Genomic DNA, 19299 nt, shown 5'->3' with positions numbered 1-19299 from the left:
AAGCCAGCTGCAAAGTAGTAGTACATAGCACTTCTATTAATTACCATGCTAACTCCTTTGTGAGCTGAACATTACTCCAAATAAACTCTTATCTAGACAGCGGTAATACTTTACTCCTTCTAGCACTCCAAAAATACCTCTTCAAACAGAGTAGACCAGACACCCCTGTTCTGAGGAGTATCTACCACCTTTTCGGGAGTGCGCTAAGCGACCAGCTATTTACTCCTATCTGGGTGTTTTTCTGTTTACAGTGTAGGCTAGTCAGCGGCGCATTTCGGGTGAGCGTCGCTAGTCGCTACTGCGCATGCGCCACTAGTTTCACCGAGCCACAGGTGTTCCGCCGCTGCGCCACGCCTTTCCTCAGAATCCAATTTTCGATTTCCACTTTCTTCTTCTTTCCTTGCCCCGCCGCGGTGGCTCAGTGGTTAGGGCGCTCGACTACTGATCCGGAGTTCCCGGGTTCGAACCCGACCGCGGCGGCTGCGTTTTTATGGAGGAAAAACGCTAAGGCGCCCGTGTGCTGTGCGATGTCAGTGCACGTTAAAGATCCCCAGGTGGTCGAAATTATTCCGGAGCCCTCCACTACGGACCTATTCGTTCCTATCTTCTTTCACTCCCTCCTTTATCCCTTCCCTTACGGCGCGGTTCAGGTGTCCAACGATATATGAGACAGATACTGCGCCATTTCCATTCCACCAAAAACCAATTATTATTATTATCTTCTTTCCTTTCCCTCCCATCTTTGTCCCTTCACTTAAAACGCGGTTAGGGTGTCCACCGAGATATGTGAGGCAGTTACTGAGCCGTTTCCTCTCCTCAAAAACAAAACAAGTTAGTCGCCGGCGTTCATTGGCGTTGACGACGTTCGTTGTAGAGGCTGTTCATTTTCACGAAAGGAAAGGCGCTCAACTGGCTCCCTGGGTCAGTTGGCACCTCAATCTCGCTTTCATGTACGTGTCTTTGGTGTCCCACTGCAAAAACCTTGCTTCGATTGCGTTCCGCGCACTGGATAGGCAGCGCGCCCACCGTGCCACCCTGGCAGGTGGCAGGTAATGCTTGATCGCGAGAGGTTGGTCACCGAATGAACGCTGTTGCGGCCTATTGCTGCAGTGTCGCGTGTCTGCCAGAACGTTGTCAGCGCTAATGCATGCGGCCCACATCTCTCACCACCGCCACGCACCTCAAAGCGCGACTGAAGCGTCCACTGACCCAGGGAGCCAGTTATGCGCCCTTCCTTTCCTCAAAATCATCGGCGTCCAGAACGTTGTTAACGCCAACGCCAATGAACACAATGAACGCCGACAGCTTTCGCTTTTTGTATCCTGGATTAGTTGAGCTAGTCCACATTTTTTCTTCGCAATTTTGGTCGTTTTCGGCGCTCACCCGAAAGCGGAATTCTATAGTCCAGTTTTTAAGCTAACGTCTAAAGAGGGACTGATGTCCGGGCCCCGTAGAATATCTGTTAGGGGTCCCAATCCGCCTTTTTCATTTTCCTGTGCTGCCACCTCGCGTACAACGCTGGAAGCTCACTGGAAGGGTACTGCGCGCCCAACCCGGCCGGACTGAGTGCCGCTCCGGAGCACGTTTTGTTGGAATCTGTCGACGATGGCGTGTCCTGGGCAGCACCTGGTACTTGGAGGATTTCTAGGATTGACTGACGGCTGGGTGCGAAGTCCGAGGTAGGCTGCAGTGCCCAGCGAAGAGCAAATTCTTCAGTATCTCCGATCATCCGGCATGCGATGCGAACACCAGCTTAGCAAGGGCCGCCGCTTCTGAGATGAAGGCTATATTCGGAACATAATGTTCAATGAAATATCCCCGATCAGTGAGGTTGGCGTTTTCCGCTGTATATGCCTGCCATCCATGAAAGGTGGATACTACATCGTGCACGCCGTAGTACAGAAAACGACTGGGGACAACAGTTTCCACAAGCAACCGTTGTGCTCAAGCGCTGTAGAATAGCTACACGAGCTATAAAAGCACAAGCGTACTCGCAACAAAGCAGCTCTGCTAGCATTTCACTGTATTTTCCCACAGCACACCGCTGCATAGGTTAAACAAGCATGCGCGTCCATAAAGACGAGCGCGAGAGGCGCACAATGAGTCATTCCGGCGATACAACGCAGCGCTATTCATCGTGAATATGATGCGAACACACGCATAACGCACCTTCTTCTTCTGCCTCTTAATACATGACACATACCCACACGGGGGGATTGGCCACGGTGTAGTGGCATAAACAAGGAAATTTCCATAGGAGATTATGACAGAATTATAGCACCATGCGTGAATGCTCTCGTAGCTTCTTTTTCGTTGCCCGCTCCATCGCGCGTTGAAAGCGGCTCACAGCACTTGCCCATTCGGCCTTCTTGCTTGAGAAAGCAAAAAACGTCGGAACGAAGTCTGGGTGCCGCGGTGACATTCGAGGCCTTCCTGCCCATGAATAAAACACTTCGTGATAGATTGCACACATTTAAACACAGTACCTCGTCCGTATCTGTCACAAAGTGATTCCCGCACAGTCTTGAAGTGCTTGACGGTGCCCAAAGGCGGCCACGATCGTCGAGCCGGCGAACTGCTTTTATCCACGCTTCGCGTCGAAGGCTGTCCCGGGAAGCGCTCGGAAGGCGAAAAAATCCGAGTTTGCTTCCCTTTATGGAGGAAAAATGCTAAGGCGCCCGTGTGCTGTGCGATGTCAGTGCACGTTAAAGATCCCCAGGTGGTCGAAATTATTCCGGAGCCCTCCACTACGGCATCTCTTCTTCCTTTCTTCTTTCACTCCCTCCTTTATCCCTTCCCTTACGGCGCGGTTCAGGTGTCCAACGATATATGAGACAGATACTGCGCCATTTCCTTTCCCCCAAAAAATCAATTATTTATTTATTTATTCCCTTTACATATTGGGCATTGCAGCCGTATGCGACATATTTCGTAGGTATCGCCAAATGCGTCGCGCTGAACCAACACCACCTAGACTTTTAAGGCCTCTCCACGATTTCTCCTCCGACGCGTGACGTCACCGCACTACGACGCGAGCAGCCACCGCCGACCGCTGCGGCAGCACCTCCTGGCGGCCGCTGCCGCCATTCTCCTCCCGCGCTGTTTCAAATTGTTGAAGTGCGGTGAACTCCGAGGCGTATTTGCGTATAGCAAATTGAAGATAACGAATTTTACCGTTTTAAAAGACATGAAAGATATCTGGTTCAATGTAACAATCTTCGTTCGCATTTCTGGAAACTGTTCAATCTTTCAAAAGCTTACTTTGCGCAGTTTTTCTAGTAAATTGTTGAAAGCAATCATTTGAAAGGAGACATAGCGATTGCTGTAAACATCACTACCGTCGTGTTTGAACATGTGCTGCACGTGTCATGTGTTACATGCTGTTCCTCCGCCGTTCTTTCTTTCTGTGTAATTTGCTGAAGCTTCCTTGCGGGCTGTGAATACTCGAAGTGCAATCCTGGGAAACGTCTGTGAAAGTGCTGTGCGCGTGTGACAGTTCCTGAGCCATTTGTTAAAATGCCAGGACACTGTTGTGTTCCCGGCTGCCGCGGGAATTACGATGGAGAAAAGACTGTGCGCGTCTTCACTTTCCCAGCTGATGCTGATAGAAGGAGGCAATGGTTGAAAGCCATTCCACGAGCTGATTTCGAACCCGGAAAGCGCTCAGTGGTAAGTCGAAAAAGCGTGATATTTATTCCGCGACGTAGCTGTGTGTACATAATGCGCTACAACATGGCCTAGTGGGCGAGCTGGAAATATTCTAAATTTGAAATATTTCACTGCGCTAATTGCTATTGCACCCATGGAATTAATCATCTTAAATATGCTAACCTTATCTGCGCTGGGCTTTGCAGGTCTGCGAGCGGCACTTTAAAGAATCAGACATTCGGACTTCTTCTAAGTATGTGGACTCAAAAACGGGCAAAGTCGTCGAGGCAAAACTGAAGATCGCTCGTCTCAGCTCCGACGCCATTCCCAGTGTATTCCCGAACTGTCCCGCGTACCTTTCTGCGCCCGCCACTACGTCCCGAGAAGCACCGACTGAAAAGAGAATGCGACTTGAAGCAGCTTCTTTACGAGATGCCATCGCCATGTCACTCCAGACACACGAGGAGGAAGAAGCAAAGAACAAGATTGACTCTTTCCAAGTTCTACTGGAGTGCCTTCCGCAAATCAAGCTTTCTGATTTTTGGAATGTTATTTCTCGACCTGCCTGCGTCCTTTTTCTCAATCATGCTGTTGATGACGTCCCTCGTGTTTTGTCGTCAGTCACGGTCTTAGAGAACCTCACGGTGAAAGTTCATTACCGAAATGTGCAGCTGACTACAATTGATGGCATAGATACCATCCCTCACACAGTACATGATATCCGTTGCTTGATAGGTCTGCTGGATGCTGTAGAGTCGTTTCACGGAAAATTGTTGTCTAAGCATGAAGAAAAAATTGATGGTTTGCTTAAGTTGGAACTTTCCCTGCTTGAAGATGCCTTAAATTGTGAACTGGCAGATGTTGAACAACCCAATGCAGTTAGTTTTTTGAAAGAGCAAGTTTCTCTTCTTCTTGTCAAGCATAGCAGGTCATCCCGGTATTCTGCAGAGTTGCTGGTATTCTCAAGCATTTTATTTGCAGTTTCTCCGCATGCTTATAGGTTCCTTCACAGTTCCGGAAACCTTAGATTACCCCATCAATCTACAATACGTCGTATATGTAACTCCGGCAGCTGAACAGCAAGGCACTTCTTTCCTATCGTATGCAAAGAAGCTTGTCGCAGCAATGACGGAGCATGAAAAAATTGTTGTACTCATGATGGACGAAATTCACCTGCAGCCGTATTTTGATTATAAGGGAGGAGTAATTGTTGGTGCGGATACAAATAGTCCTAATGCAGCAAAAACAGCCCATGTTTTTATGATGCAAAGCTTGCTTTCGCGTCAGAAGAATGTTGTGCACATACTGCCAGTAGAGCGCATCAACGCACAGCAGCTTCACACTATTCTGCATAGCATCATTACTCAGCTAGAGCATGTTGGGTTGCGTATAATCGCAGTCATAGCTGACAATAACTCAATCAACCGGAAAACAATGTCACTTTTTGGGGCCCCCTGCAAACTTCAGAGTGTGTATCCACACCCTGCAGACTCTAAACGGCCTCTCTTTTTTCTGGTTGATCCTGTACACTTAATAAAATGCGTCAGGAATAACTGGATCAATCAGCGAAATGCTGGAACATGCATGTTCTTTCCTAGCCCCACAGGACCTAATATAAAGCCACCTATACTTACCGCTTCATTTAAAACACTTCGAGAACTTCACTCGAAAGAACAGGGTCAGCTGATTAAATCAGCACCAACACTTTCGTCTAAATCTCTGAACCCATCGAATATTGAGCGACAGAATGTCAAGCTTGCGCTAAGGATTTTCAGCCCGTCTACGGCAGCAGCTCTGCGAGCATGTGGGCCCAGACTTGAGCTAGATTATGTGTCTGGTACTGCACAGTTCCTTGAAACAATAACAAAGTGGTGGAACATTGTAAATGTAAAGACATGCAACAAGGGTACTCGAGTTCGTGAAGAGCTGCAGTCACCGATTACATCAGCGTCAAGTCCACAGATCCAGTTTCTGTTAAGTATAGTGGAGTGGCTAGATCTGTGGCAGTCTCTCAAATTTGACACAGGCATACTTACAAGAGAGACTCACAGTGCGCTCCGACTCACGACAGACACCTTGGTAAAGGTGACTAGGTATTGCCTAGATGAAATGAACTTCGAGTATGTACTTTTAGGAAAGTTTCAGACTGATTGCTTGGAAGAGAGGTTTGGCAAATACCGCCAACTCTCCGGTGCGCAATACCACATTTCCATAAGACAAGTCTATGAGTCGGAGCGAAAGCTTCGTCTGCAGAACATTCTGGAGCTCCCAGAGTTTGAGGCTGCAACAGATGCGGTGGCAGTAAACGATGCAGTACTTGAAGTGTTTGGCATTGAGGTAACGGGCGACGATTATGCGAAGGCGCCAAATCTCCCAGCAGCCACTTACGTTGCTGGCTATTGTGCACACGCTGCGTTCAAAAAGCTGTCATGCATGACTTGCAAAGAAAATTTCATGCTAGAAGATGAAATTGAAGTAGAAGGTGGGGAGTTAGTCAAGGCCATGACTCGTGGTAGTCTCAAGTTTCCACAGCCTGCCATAGTAAATGCTGTTCTTACTGCTGAGATAGTTCTTGACAAGCTGAGAAGCGAACAGCATGCGACACAGTTTCATGCACTACCAAATCAAAAGGAGGCTCTCTTGGCACTCACACATGATGTGTTAAACGACGGCATTGACTTTGATGTGTGTGAGAATGGGCACACTCCACAGTTGGTAAGGCACTATGTCCTAAGTGCAGCAGCAAACACGCTTCTAAATAACCTTTGTAAAAGAAAAAAATGATCAACTTATAGCTGACAAGGCTGCAAAAGAAAAAGAGAGAAAATTGAAGACATTGAAGAATTGACTACTCTGTGTGCTTGCGACTGTTTTTGTTAGTTTTTTTTTTAGTTTCGAAACCAGTATTTGCGTTGTATTATATATTCTGCATATTTTCTTTTGTTTGCTTTCGGTTTACAGCTTTTCTGTTGTTGGCTTCACTTACTGCATTTTATGATTCAGTGCTGTAACAGTTTCCTTACCTCCTACTCCTACTGATCGTGTTTCTCATCTGAAAATAAAATACGACTTGTGAAAGTCCTCTGCGTTGTTCATTTTCAATAAAAAAAAAATATTACGAACGTATCTTCACACATGCGCGCTTTGATATAAAGTCAGTAAATGTCTGCTAAAATGTAACTGCTTATACTTTCAAAGAAACAAGAACAAAAAAACATTCGGTTAGGGTGTGGGCAAGCAAAACACGATTAAAAAAAAAAGTAATTTTCTTTTCGAGAGACATAATCAGCACTTTGAAATGCGCGAAATGCGTGCGAGCGCGGAAGCCGAACCTACTGGGCCGTCGCAGTGCGGTGACGTCACGCAAACGTGGAGAGGCCTTAAAAAGTCTAGGTGGTGTTGGCTGAACGCCCGACGGCTGCAGCAACGCACCCCGCGTAGGAAGCCGGTTTATTTACACTTCCACGGCCGGTCTCGAGTGGAGCGCGCGACCCTTCCAATATGTTTCGCAACACCGCCGCCAGGGGATGGGGGCATGCGCAGTCGCGTCGTGAAAAAGGCGGATTGGACCTATTTTTGGAAATGTGGCGGAGAGTTTGAAGGTTGCTTCGCTTCCGCCACCGGTTGGCCCGGTATCGCACTGCCTCCGGGATCAGCCTTGGTCTTTATACCGCGCGTCTTTACTATCCTGTCTATCTATCCCATCTTTCAACTCTCCTACTATCTGCACGTGATAGCGATTGTGGCTCGGCTCGAGCCAGTGGGCAGGCCTGTGCACTTTCGTTTTCTTTCTTCCTGGCAACATTAGACAGACAGATAGAACGTCTAAAGAAACTACTTTCGTGACCCAGCAGTCTGACGCTATATGTGGTGCCTACACGAGTGCGGCCCTTACCCGCATAAATGCGGCATGTGTATTTATTGCGCGCTGATCTTATAAGGACAAAACTTAAAAAACAAGAAAAAAACAAATTGCCACGCAATTGGGAGCCACCTTCCAAATAGGTTTCAATGAAGCTGATCATCTTTTTTTTTTCGCAACGAACGGCCATTTTAATAAAAGAAAAGTTCTCCTACGACCTGCATCATTAGATGGCAAGCCCAGTGCCAAGCGCCGTCTGCAATAAACAGCTTGCACGACGGCTAAACGAGCGCACCTTTTCAGAGAGCTTGTGCCAGACCGAGAACAGTGGTGCAGATAGCGTACACTGCACAGCGAAATAGAGTGCAGAAGTTTTCCCATTCTGAACTAGGGCAGAAAGCTCGGCCAAGTCGAATATGCCTGCCCTGCAGGGCTGACAAATCCACATCCAAGAAGGGTTTTGAGGCGGGCTAGTTGGTGGATTTCGTTCATGATTGAACTGCGCGAAAGAAACGGAAACCAAGAAGAAACACGTACACACACACAGCGCTGTGTGTGAGTACGTGTTTCTTCTTGGTCCCCGTTTCTTTCGCGCAGTTCAATCATGAACGAAATCCACATCACATGTTGCCGCATAGGCGGCATTAGGTATACGGGTACGTGCCTTTTGGATCCGGACAACCGGTTGGCATCATCTCTCCGTCAACAGGAGGCGCATTGTTGGTTGCAGAACCTCTGTCGGAGAGCATTGTGGAAGCAGGGAAACTATGCACGTAGCAGGTGAATCTGGCAGAACCCTGGAACAAATGGGATTATAAGGCGTAGAACTTGCTAGGACGATGAAAATAACTCCAGGTACGACAGAAGGAGAGAAAGAAGAGGACAGGACAGGCGTTCCTGTCGCTATTTGCGTCGTTCCGTTATATGTCTGGCCGACTGGCCCACCAATGTGTACACTGCTATCGTAGAGCTTAAACGCCACTATTGTCGTTTTCAGCATTTGATTACTTTTTGTATTTTGTAAATAGTGTACAAAGCTCTCCCGTGTCCTTTTCGTGCATCGCTCCCCTATGTACTTCTCCTCCCTATCTTCTCTTTCCCTTTGAACAGTGAACAGCCCTAACTCTTCAAAAGGAAACGCGTGATGGGCAGGTGCAAAAAGGATAATGCACGAAGGTTTCCCATATTGCATTTGTTCATGAACCACTCATTTCAGTGGACTTGGGCGATAGTTGAAGATAATAGCATGCGCAAGTCAGGGACCTTCGTTCGTAGAATCCCTGGATTTTTTCTTCAAGAACTTTACCAGGGAACAGTTGACTACAGTTCGCTTGTTTTGCCACCACTGTTCGCATTACCAGAAACTAACGGCTGCACTTTTTTCTGTAGAAAAGAAAACATGACGTCAGCAAAGTTTCAACCTGAAAACCTCTTTATCTGCTTGACACGTTGCACCAAGCATTTGGACGTGGTGCGACGTGCACGTGGACGCATTAGGCTATTCCTGCAGCTTGAGGTGGGGAAATGTCAATTTTGGACAAATTTCCTCTTTGTTTCGACAAACACGGTATTGAATAACGAAAAATTCAGCCCCTGTTCTATTTGAAGCCGTTGAAAAAGAAGCGATTGGAGCGCTATATTCTTCAACAGTCGGGTTGGCATCACCGAAAAGGGCACCAGATTCTCGCCGTTTCAATAGACGCCCGTTGTTTAAACTTTGAACAAATGGTAGGCGAGGCATCGAGGCGCGGCTGCCTTTAACGAGTGCGGGGGATCATCAAGAGCCTAAACGCCGCGGAAAACCTCCTCTGTTACCGGTGCCATTAGTTACACAAAATAACGGCGCTATACCTAGCAGCTATCCCAAATATCTGATATGGATGCAATTAAAATGCGTGGAGAAATATTCATATGTGCTCACTGTCCCCTCTGATAAATACCCCCTTAAAGAAGAGTTTGAACCGATAGCCGCGTGACCCGCCGCGGTGGCTCAGTGGTTAGGGCGCTCGACTACTGATCCGGTGTTCCCGGGTTCGCGGCGGCTGTGTTTTTATGGAGGAAAAACGCTAAGGCGCCCGTGTGCTGTGCGATGACAGCGCACGTTAAAGATCCCCAGGTGGTCGAAATTATTCCGGAGCCCTCCACAACGGCACCTCCTTCTTCCCTTCTTCTTTCACTCCCTCCCTTATCCCTTCCCTTACGGCGCGGTTCAGGTGTCCAACGATATATGAGACAGATACTGCGCCATTTCCTTTCCCCCAAAACCAATTATTATTAACCGATAGCCGCGACGCAATAAGCTCTGCGTGTGATTCACAGTACTGGCCCAGTGTTGTGAGGGTTCTCATTGCACGCGAGTTTTTCGTAATACGCCACCCAATTATATAGGGCCATTTCGGATAAGACCACGCAATGGATGGCAAGTCGACGTATTTGATTTAACTAATCGTTTTGCCATAAATTTTATGGTTGTTCTCATACTCGCCTGTCAGACGGAATTTTTTTTAAATTTGCACTTGAGTGCCTGCGCCTTGAGTTTTTTTCGTTTTCTCTTGGAAAATGCCGTTTTTCGAGCGATCTTCTTTGTTACCCCTAATCGCTTTCATGTTTTGCATGCCCATGTTAAATTCGTTGTGAGCAGTACGTGTTTTCATTCCTTTTAATTTTTTCCTCCTAGGATGCGTTCTTGTTATCTTGGCCACTCTGCTTGGCCCTCGGGCTGCAGTATTTCGTAAATAAATACCTAGGTAATTTCCTGATGAGTGGGAATAACCGATCTAATAATATTTTTGTCGATTAAAATATTTTGTAAGGCCAAAAAAAAATTTTGATCCCGAAGAGCTAGACTGCCGCACCCTCGCCTACTGATGTGCTTGCCAACTTTGATTGTGAATAGCTAAAGCTATATTGTGAGTAGATACATGAAAATTTTTATGGAAAATTCAACCTTACTGTAGAGTTGGTCAAGTTATTTTAGTCCAACTTCTGATGTTTATTCCTTTTTCGAGAACTTTGCAAACCTCGCATAGGGAGAGTTCTTCGCTAACTTTGGAGTTCTTGAAAAAGGAATAAGCTACAATCACAAACATTCAACACTGTATTCTGCAAAACATATCTACTGAGCAGCATAAAATTCAGCGACATATATTTTACGGACAAATAAACATTATTTTGTCCACTTCAATATAGCATAGTATACCAATAATTTTGGACAACGATTAATAATAATAATAATTGGTTTTTGGGGAAAGGAAATGGCGCAGTATCTGTCTCATATATCGTTGGACACCTGAACCGCGCCGTAAGGGAAGGGTAAATGAGGGAGTGAAAGAAGAAAGGAAGAAAGAGGTGCCGTAGTGGAGGGCTCCGGAATAATTTCGACCACCTGGGGATCTTTAACATACCCGCTGCGGTGGCTCAGTAGTTAGGGCGCTCGACTACTGAGCCGGAGTTCCCGGGTTCGAACCCGACCGCGGCTGCTGCGTTTTTATGGAGGAAAAACGCAGCAGGAGGAAAAACGTTAAAGATCCCCAGGTGGTCGAAATTATTCCGGAGCCCTCCACTACGGCACCTTTTTCTTCCTTTCTTCTTTCACTCCCTCCCTTATTCCTTCCCATACGGCGCGGTTCAGGTGTCCAACGATATATGAGACAGATACTGCGCCATTTCCTTTCCCCCAAAACCAATTATTATTATTATTATCTTTAACGTGCACTGACATCGCACAGCACACGGGCGCCTTAGCGTTTTTCCTCCATAAAAACGCAGCCGCCGCGGTCGGGTTCGAACCCGGGAACTCCGGATCAGTAGTCGAGCGCCCTAACCACTGAGCCACCGCGGCGGGTGGACAACGATTAAAAAATGCATTTTGGGCATTTTGTACATTCTCTCCAGATCTTGTGCCCAATATGAATATTCATGAGCATTAAAAGTGTGTTCATATTATCGCCGTTGTAGCAGACACAGCATCTCTAAAGAGAACCTTTTTTTTTTTTTAGCCCAACGCAGTTTTCGGAACTTTGGTTGTTACACCTTACAGGAGTATAGAGAGCAACTATTTTCTTGCGTGCTATATGCTTATATTAATTTTAATTACCATTGTAAACATTCAAGGAGGAACGCTAGGCTAGTTGGTGGCCCACTGTACTTGAAAGGAGTAGCGCTTCAGATGGGGGCCAAGAAAGAGAAGAGAGGACGCGCACTAATTAGCACGCGTCCTGTATTTTCTTCCCTGGTACTCGTCTGAAGATTTCGTCGTTTCATAATGCGATTTTAAGCGTGTTCCACAATATTCCATGGTGGCAGATACAGCATGTTTAATGAGAACTTTCTGCATAGCTCGACACGCCTTGCAGCTGCATCGCGCATCAAACGCCGGTACTTATTTGCAGAGCGGGAGTTAAGTGTTGAATAAATGAACAACGTAATATGTATGTACATCCTCCCAATCAGAGAAGTGACTTGAAGCGCCGCTGTGACATACAGACGGGGTTCAGTTCTCATAATACCTTTGACTGAAGTTACATTCGGCAAAGCACATTCAAGGAGAGGCTGTAGAAGATTTTGATGCCTTGTACGAGTAAGTAATGCGAAGCTCATGCCTCGAGGCGTGATTATCATGGCAATAGAGACTGTTAGTATAGAGTATGAGCGATTACGTACGTTATATGCAAGCATTTAGCGGGAGCACTTTTAAGCTTTGTTCGATTCAGCCGTGGTTCTCTGCACCACCGGTACCGGTTCACGGTGCGCTGCATCAAAGCCCTCGATTCACAGTGCCCCCTGCATCACTGTCCGCGATTGATTTGGGCACAGCCGTGGTGTCGCTGTGGTGCAAGGAACCGTGGCACCGTACGCGAAGGAGGTGCAGGAAAGTTGTGCACATGCAGACAACTTTGAGCAGACGACGCTACCATGCTCGTAAGTATTGAAGGTGAATTTAGGGAGGTCTTCGCTGTCGTCGACGGGTCCTATGTCATTTTGCGAGAAAATGACGATGAAATATACGCGACAGCAGGTAACTTTCTGTGTTTTTTGTTGTACCTGCTACTTGTAACCGATAGCTAATTAAGCCGTCCGTGTGCGTGCGAGTTCACACAAAACATTTTTTTTTCAGACTGCGCAACAATGGTGTGTGGGCTGTTGGAAAAATACGGGCAGGGCGAATCGCGGTCCTGTTTTGCCGGCGCCGGTACCTCCGCCTGCTGCGCTAGCATGCAGGTAGATATGCTGCTGGTTCGCCGCTGCCTGGACATTAATTCCGCTGCGGTTACGGGGATTCCAAGGCTCACGCAAAGCAGCGAGGTAGCTTTTAAACTGCTCATAAAGAGGTAAATGAGCGGGGCGGGCTCGATGGTAATTTGTGGGCGCCCCACTATAGGCGTCGAAAATTGTGCAGGGCCTTGAAGCGTGCCGAAAGTTCTTCGAACGACTCTCTAGATGGTCTGAAGAGCCCCATGAATTCGAAATTGAAGTAGCAGTTGCAACCACTCTTTTACAGTACTTCGGAATTCGGCTGCAATCGGTCCATACAAGTGAGTTGCGGCAATTAGGACAGCACGGAGTCGGTTTCCTCGTGTTCACTGTCGCAAGAGTAGAACTACTCCATAACAAGGAACTATGTGATGTCCCCGTCGTCGACCATGGCCAACTCCATGGACGACGCAAGTCTCGTTATGCACGAAAGCGGCCTCACACAAAAAATACGCGAGAACTGCACCCCTGAACACCTCCACGGCGAGCAGACGACAAGAGCTGCCTGCACGCGCTCGATTGAAAATTGTCGCACATAAGGTGCGGCGCTGCTGACGCGCGGCTGACGCGCTGCACCTGCATCACAGAATTGATCCTGCACTGCGCTGACACCTGCGACACTTTTTCAGGACTGGTGCCGTGAACCAGCTCTGAATCGAATAAAGCTTTAGTTTATCGTGTGCCAAACAGAATGCGATAATAGCGCCGACCGCAGTGGCGCCATCTAGTGTTAAAATGTGAAAATATTTTGTGACATATTTCGCACTTAGCCAAGGTTATCCAAGTCGTAGCGCGCAGATAACCAGTTCAGTCGAGTCAGGGCCTAATTTCTTTTAGGTAATTGAACAGAGGAAGTTTTAAAAACGTCATATTGATGTCTTTCGGACCCTTCTGCCTACTGCCAGAACGATTGCGTTTGGCAAGGCTATGACTACCTTATCGTAAAAATCCAAACCAAGCCAATACACACTTGAAGTCTAGAGTCTGACGGAAACCTGTCTGGTCGGGATGGTACATGACGAAAGTGGAAGGCGCCGAACAAAAGAAAGGATTGGATGACGTTCCTGCTCCCCCACGGGAGCCTTGTTCACAATGAGGCATAACCTAGCTTCGTCGTTTATTTATACACAGCGCATAAGCGAACCCAGGCACCTGGCGTAGATTGGGGGCAAGTTTCCGTCATTTCTATTAAGCGTGTGCGCTGTCGTCTGAATAATCAGCGATTCCAGAGAGAGCCGTGACTTCCTGTGCCTTTCTTTTGTGATAACACGTGTCTCTGCCCATGCAGTTTATGTTGTGTGCGGCGGACACCGAGTGCTCGGCAAGCACATTTTGATCTGCGCGCCGGTCTTAGTCACCCCACTCGCCGATATACATAGTCGGGCAGCCCGCACATGGTATCGAATACACAACACCTGAGAACTTTTCTTTCTTCAGCTTGTCTTTGACGTGCAGAAGCTGACTCTTCAGTTTCCGAGCTGGCACATGCGCGGTCTTAACTTCGTAGGACCGTAATATGCGCGCCAAAGGTTCGCTGATGCCAGGAACATAGAGAATCGCGGTTCATTTCTGGGTAGCGGGATTCGCTTGCAGCCTGGGACGTTCCATTTGGCGCTGTACAGAATCCATGACGTGTACAGGATAGCCACAGGCGGACAAGTCACGCCGTGCGCGCACATCTTCAGCAATGGATGAATAAAACGTACACTCGCCAAAAATGGGTTTAAAACATGACGTTTCGGGACCACTACGGGTCCCTTGTTCACAATGAAGATGGACGAAATGGGCCGCTTCTTATAAGTGCACTTGACAGCGCAGTGAATGGGCGTAGTTATCCTGGAGATTACCCTTCGTCCTGTTAATAACGTTATCCGTAGTCTGAATATAAAATGATTCTAAAAGCAGTCGGGACGATAAAGGTTTCATTGTGTCTAAGATTGTGGCGTTTTCCCAGTCAATGGTGTGCTTAATTTCTTGAACATGCTCTGCTAGTGCGTTCGATGACGTGCGACATTTGCTGACGTCGTTCTTGTGCTCTCTTAATCTTTTCTTAAAATCGCCTGACTCGCCAATGTATGATGCATCGCAGTTTTTGCAGGGGATTTTGTACACAACTCCGGGGTAACGTGGGCGCTCCAGGCGATCTTTAACATGACAGAGCTGTTGTTTCAGCTTGCTGGATGGCCCGTGCGCAATGCGCACATCGTATTTTGCAAATATCCGTGCAAGAGCCTCACTTGTCCCCGGGCGTAAGGTATGCTCGCGCGCTTCTGTTGTCCGATGAGTCGGGGCTCGGCAGGTTGCAGAGAGCGACGTTGTTCGTTTTGCAGCAGTTGTCGGGGATAACCATTCTTCTCGAGGTCGATGCGGACTTTTTTCTGCTCCGAATAGCGCAGACCGGGACTGGAGCAAAGACGAGCTGCACGTTTATATAGAGCGGACGCGACGGAACGTTTGTGGCCAATGGGGTGGGCAGATTGAAAATCCAAGTACTTGCCAGTGTGTGTGGGTTTTCGGAAAACGGTAGTGGCTAGAACATCGGGAGTGCGAAGAACAAGGACATCAAGGAAAGCAATCCTTTCGGAGACTTCTTCTTCCATTGTGAATTGAACTGTAGGTTGAAAAGAATTTAGATGGTCCAGAAATGGTTTGGCGTCCCTGCGATGAATCACAGAGAAACAATCGTCCACATAACGCAAGAAGAGCTTCGGACGAGTATCGAACGATTGGAGGGCCAAACTTTCAATAGATTCGAGCGCGAGGTTGGCACAGGTCATGGATACCGACGCACCCATAGCCGTCAGCAATGCGGTCTTCTCCTCTGGAACAGATTTCTTTTCCTCGAAGGAGCGATGACACCACAGAGCGTTTCTGGCAATCAGGGTGAGCGGGCTTAAAATGGAGGCACCCGCCGGTGTGCGTTGGTTTTCGGTAAACGGTGAAATTTAGACGTGAGGACTGTGAAATTTAGACGCGAGGACAGTCCCGGGTACACGGCGCATGAGCGAACCTGGGTTCGCTCATGCGCCGTGTATAAATAAACAACGAAGCTAGGTTATGCCTCATTGTGAACAAGGCTCCCGTGGGGGAGCAGGAACGTCATCCCATCCTTTCTTTTGGTCGTCGCCTTCTAGTTTCGTCACTCCAACACAGTCGGCGGTGTCTTGTTAGGGCTAGTAATGGCGAAATCGTTACACAGAATCGAAAATTGGGCAAGTTTATCCCCCATTCGTTATGCTGCTGGCGAGGGGACGCAAAGCGAATATCACGTGTACCAATTAAAGGCAATGAATATGCCTAAAAACCCAATAACATTGACGAAGTCTCTCCGAAGAGGGTGACATGGGAGCCGCCATCTTGACAACGCTATTTTTCCTAGCGTACGCAAGAGCACGCACGCCAAATTCGAGAAACAGCGTACGTAACACGCACGTGCGTTAAACCTCGATTTGGAATAGCGTTTCGCTCATGCGCAGTACGAAGCACGCTATTTTGCAGCGTACGCTACGCCTTTGCGTATGTCTGCGTACGCTATACTAAATGTCTCTATTGATAAGCCCCTCGCACCAAATTCTGGCTGCGTTCTTGCGCACGTGACCAATGCTCGAACTGCAGCAACAAAACTGCTACAAAACAACACGTTTCTGATGCTCATGTTATATTCATATAATGCAGAATGCCCCGCCTGAATATAAAACGCGCTATTAAAAATGCACTTTCTAATCAGATTTAAGCAAGAAAAGTGGCGCGAAAGCGGGATAAGAAAGAAAGAAGCGACAAAAACAGTGCTGTGCCTGTCGCTTATTTCTTTATCTCGTCTTTCGCGCCGTTTTTCTTGCTTTAATCATGAAACAAATGGCCCAGCAAAACGCCCTTTTAATTCGCCATCCAAAATCGTTGTTGCTCAGCGCTTTCTTGAAGTTCGCGCAATAATATTACTTCTCTGTAAAAGATAAGCCACCGATTTTTTTACGGTTTAACAGATAAGTTTGCACAAAATGCAGGGGAAACTAGTTCTGTTTCTATTTTATTTTCAAAGGTAGCTCTCCAAATATAGCAAAAAACTGCCGATGCGCCAAGTTTGTAAAAATTCAGAGAAAAAACAGAGCAAACATAAAAATCGACAAGAATTAATTGTGGACTCTGCAGTAACCAGAAATGCCCTCTAAAAGTTGTGAGAATCGTAAGCATGTCCTTGGAAGACACTAAGTTATTCATAATCAAAGCTTGCGGAAACAGCAGTGAGTAAGAAGTTCCTAGAGGTGCTGTGTCTGCTACACCAGCAATATTATGCACCATGCTTTCAATCCTTATGAATATTCATGTAGTGTATAATGTCTGGACAAAATATAAAAATATCTGTAATGTTTTTTTAATCGCGACTCAAAGTTGTTATGGCGTGGACTTTCTTAAATTTTGCGCAATGTATCATTTCTTTACCCCTAAAATACATATCGGTCAATTTTATGTTTTTTAATAGATACGGCTGCGTAGAATGCTGTATTAAAGGTTTGCGACCGTAGCTTATTTCTTCCTTGACCACAAAAGTTAGCAAGCAAATTTTTCCTCGAGCCAAATTTGAGATATTCTCGAAAAAAAAAGTAAACAGAAATCGACAAAAATAACTGGACAGAGTATGCATAGTAAGCGAACATTCGCTGTAAAAACGTTCACGTGTCTCCTCGCAATATGTTTTCAGTTATTCGCAGCCAAATTGGCAAAAACAGCGGTGCTTGCAAATGTGGGTGTCCACCGTTTCGTCATCAGGAATTCGTTTTTCTTAGAATTATTTTTTCTGGACAAAATTAATAGCAGATCCGTTGTTCCCAGCAGTCAGGCTATGACGTACAGAAATGTAGAGCAAAACGAAGAGACGTCGATGGTTGCATAATCATATCTGAAATCACCCCTTCACATTTTCGTGAACTGAAGCTACGCTCATTCATAATAACAATAAATCCCAGCCGAGCCTGAAATCACAAGCCTGAGGGCATGTACACATTACCTTATCGGGCGCAGCCATATTCCCACGGGGTTGAGGCAGTGGATTTCACAGAGGCAGCTTAATTGGGCTTGCGCGGCACAGTCCAAGGTACATCTGCGTTCGATCAAGTTATAAACAGTGAAAGTGTCTGTTGGCGGTGACCTTTATTACGCGAGTTTTATTTTATTTCTCTGCACTGAGAAAAAAACGTGAGCTACGCTGAAGGGCAGCAAGCTTGTAACAATTGGCGTCCACTGCACGCAAACCGGTGGTATGTAAGCAGGAGCTATCACCGCCGCAACGACGACGACATGATCTTGCAGAACACTGTTAACGCTGTAAAACTTGGAACAACCGGACAGAATATGTACGCATGCCTAAAGCCTTTAGAAGCAGATCTAAGGACTTTACGTATCCCTAGGCGGTGGGGTTGCACGCTGATTGTCAGACTCGGTACAGGCTGGCGTACTGCGCATATCGAAGCATAAGGAGACGTCGTGAATACGCGGCAGACTCGTTTGCGGTTACCGAGTTTGGGCACTCACTGGAGGGAAATGAAAGGACTGAGCGCAGTTTTCGAGGGCGGGAAAAGACGGATATGAACAGACCCGTTCGCCAAATGCGGCAGGCAAAGCGCAGAATATGTGCGACATGCGTGGAAAAGAAATTTGCCGTTCTTGTGTCTTCTTTTTCCTTCCTGCGTATATCTTCCTTCTTGTCCGTCGCTTTTTTTTTTGCGCAGTTTTAGCATCATGAACCCATACAAACAAGCCTAACTCAACTTTTTACTAATCTTTTACTTTGAGAGAGGGTTTGGCAGCATTCTGGAACGAGCCAATTATTTGTTGTGCAGGGCTTGACATCTTTTGCAGCGAATTTGATGGCTCTTCGGCTCTATATGCGTTTTGGGGGAATTAACACTGCTAAAGTTAAAGTATGTGGCACATGGTTGTGGGCCTATCATTTTGCGCGTTTGGAGTGACTGAGGTGGTGATACGAAACTATCGCATTTCTCTGCAGTCCTCAGAATTAGTTTCGTGTTAGCAACATTCAATGACAGGTCCAAGGTTAAAGCTTTGTCAGAATCAACAGCAATGTTAGGCAGATAAATCGGTGCCACCAGTTCCAAACAACTGCGCAAGGTCAAGGGGCCGGTTTATGAAGGGGAAGGTGCGGCTCCACCCCATAAAGCGAGAAATTTTACATGGGAACACCATGCCATACCCCACTTTAGCGGCCAAAAAAGTCGAAGAAATACATGGTTAAAATTTAGCATTTCATTATTTAATTTAGTTATTTAGCACACGTGGCTGAATGAGCTCTTCCTTTGCGCACTCAACATTTGAGAGCACTGCAATCGCGGTATGCAAACGGCCATGTCACACAGCCTTGCGCATTTCGCGAGCATCTGCAGTAAGCGAAAAAAAAAAAACTAATGCGTTACAGATGGAAAGTTAGAAACTATTCAGTCGGACTTTTTGCGGACCGTTCTAAAACTTTCTGACAGGAATTTTTGTCCTAAATACACTGCTTGCTAAGTTGGTTAATTAAT

The 19299-nt window shown here is 46.8% G+C and overlaps 1 protein-coding gene and 1 long non-coding RNA gene across 2 annotated transcripts in view; one reads left to right on the top strand and one right to left on the bottom strand.

The window, feature by feature from the left end:
- The first annotated feature begins 4887 nt into the window (after window positions 1-4887).
- LOC144103021 (uncharacterized) lies at window positions 4888-6432 on the top strand. The gene has a single exon (XM_077635975.1). The coding sequence runs from the start codon at window positions 4909-4911 to the stop codon at window positions 6430-6432; it is 1524 nt and encodes a 507-aa protein (XP_077492101.1). The 5' UTR covers window positions 4888-4908.
- Window positions 6433-8209: 1777 nt separating this feature from the next.
- Window positions 8210-19299, bottom strand: part of LOC144103010 (uncharacterized) — an 88086-nt gene continuing 76996 nt past the window's right edge. The window contains exons 2-3 of the long non-coding RNA XR_013308265.1: window positions 17769-17861; window positions 8210-8307 (exon numbers count right to left, since the gene is read on the bottom strand). This is a non-coding gene — a long non-coding RNA (uncharacterized LOC144103010). The remainder of the gene's footprint in view (window positions 8308-17768; window positions 17862-19299) is intronic.

The sequence above is a fragment of the Amblyomma americanum genome, chromosome 1 (genome assembly GCF_052857255.1).
Source record: "Amblyomma americanum isolate KBUSLIRL-KWMA chromosome 1, ASM5285725v1, whole genome shotgun sequence".
Taxonomy (NCBI): Eukaryota; Metazoa; Arthropoda; class Arachnida; order Ixodida; family Ixodidae; genus Amblyomma; species Amblyomma americanum.
Note: the sequence above shows the minus strand (reverse complement) of the source record. Positions and strands in the feature narration are given on the sequence as shown.

Bases quoted from the DNA above. Each gene is read 5' to 3' on its own strand.
- LOC144103021 (XM_077635975.1), top strand. From the start codon at position 4,909: ATGATGCAAAGCTTGCTTTCGCGTCAGAAGAATGTTGTGCACATACTG.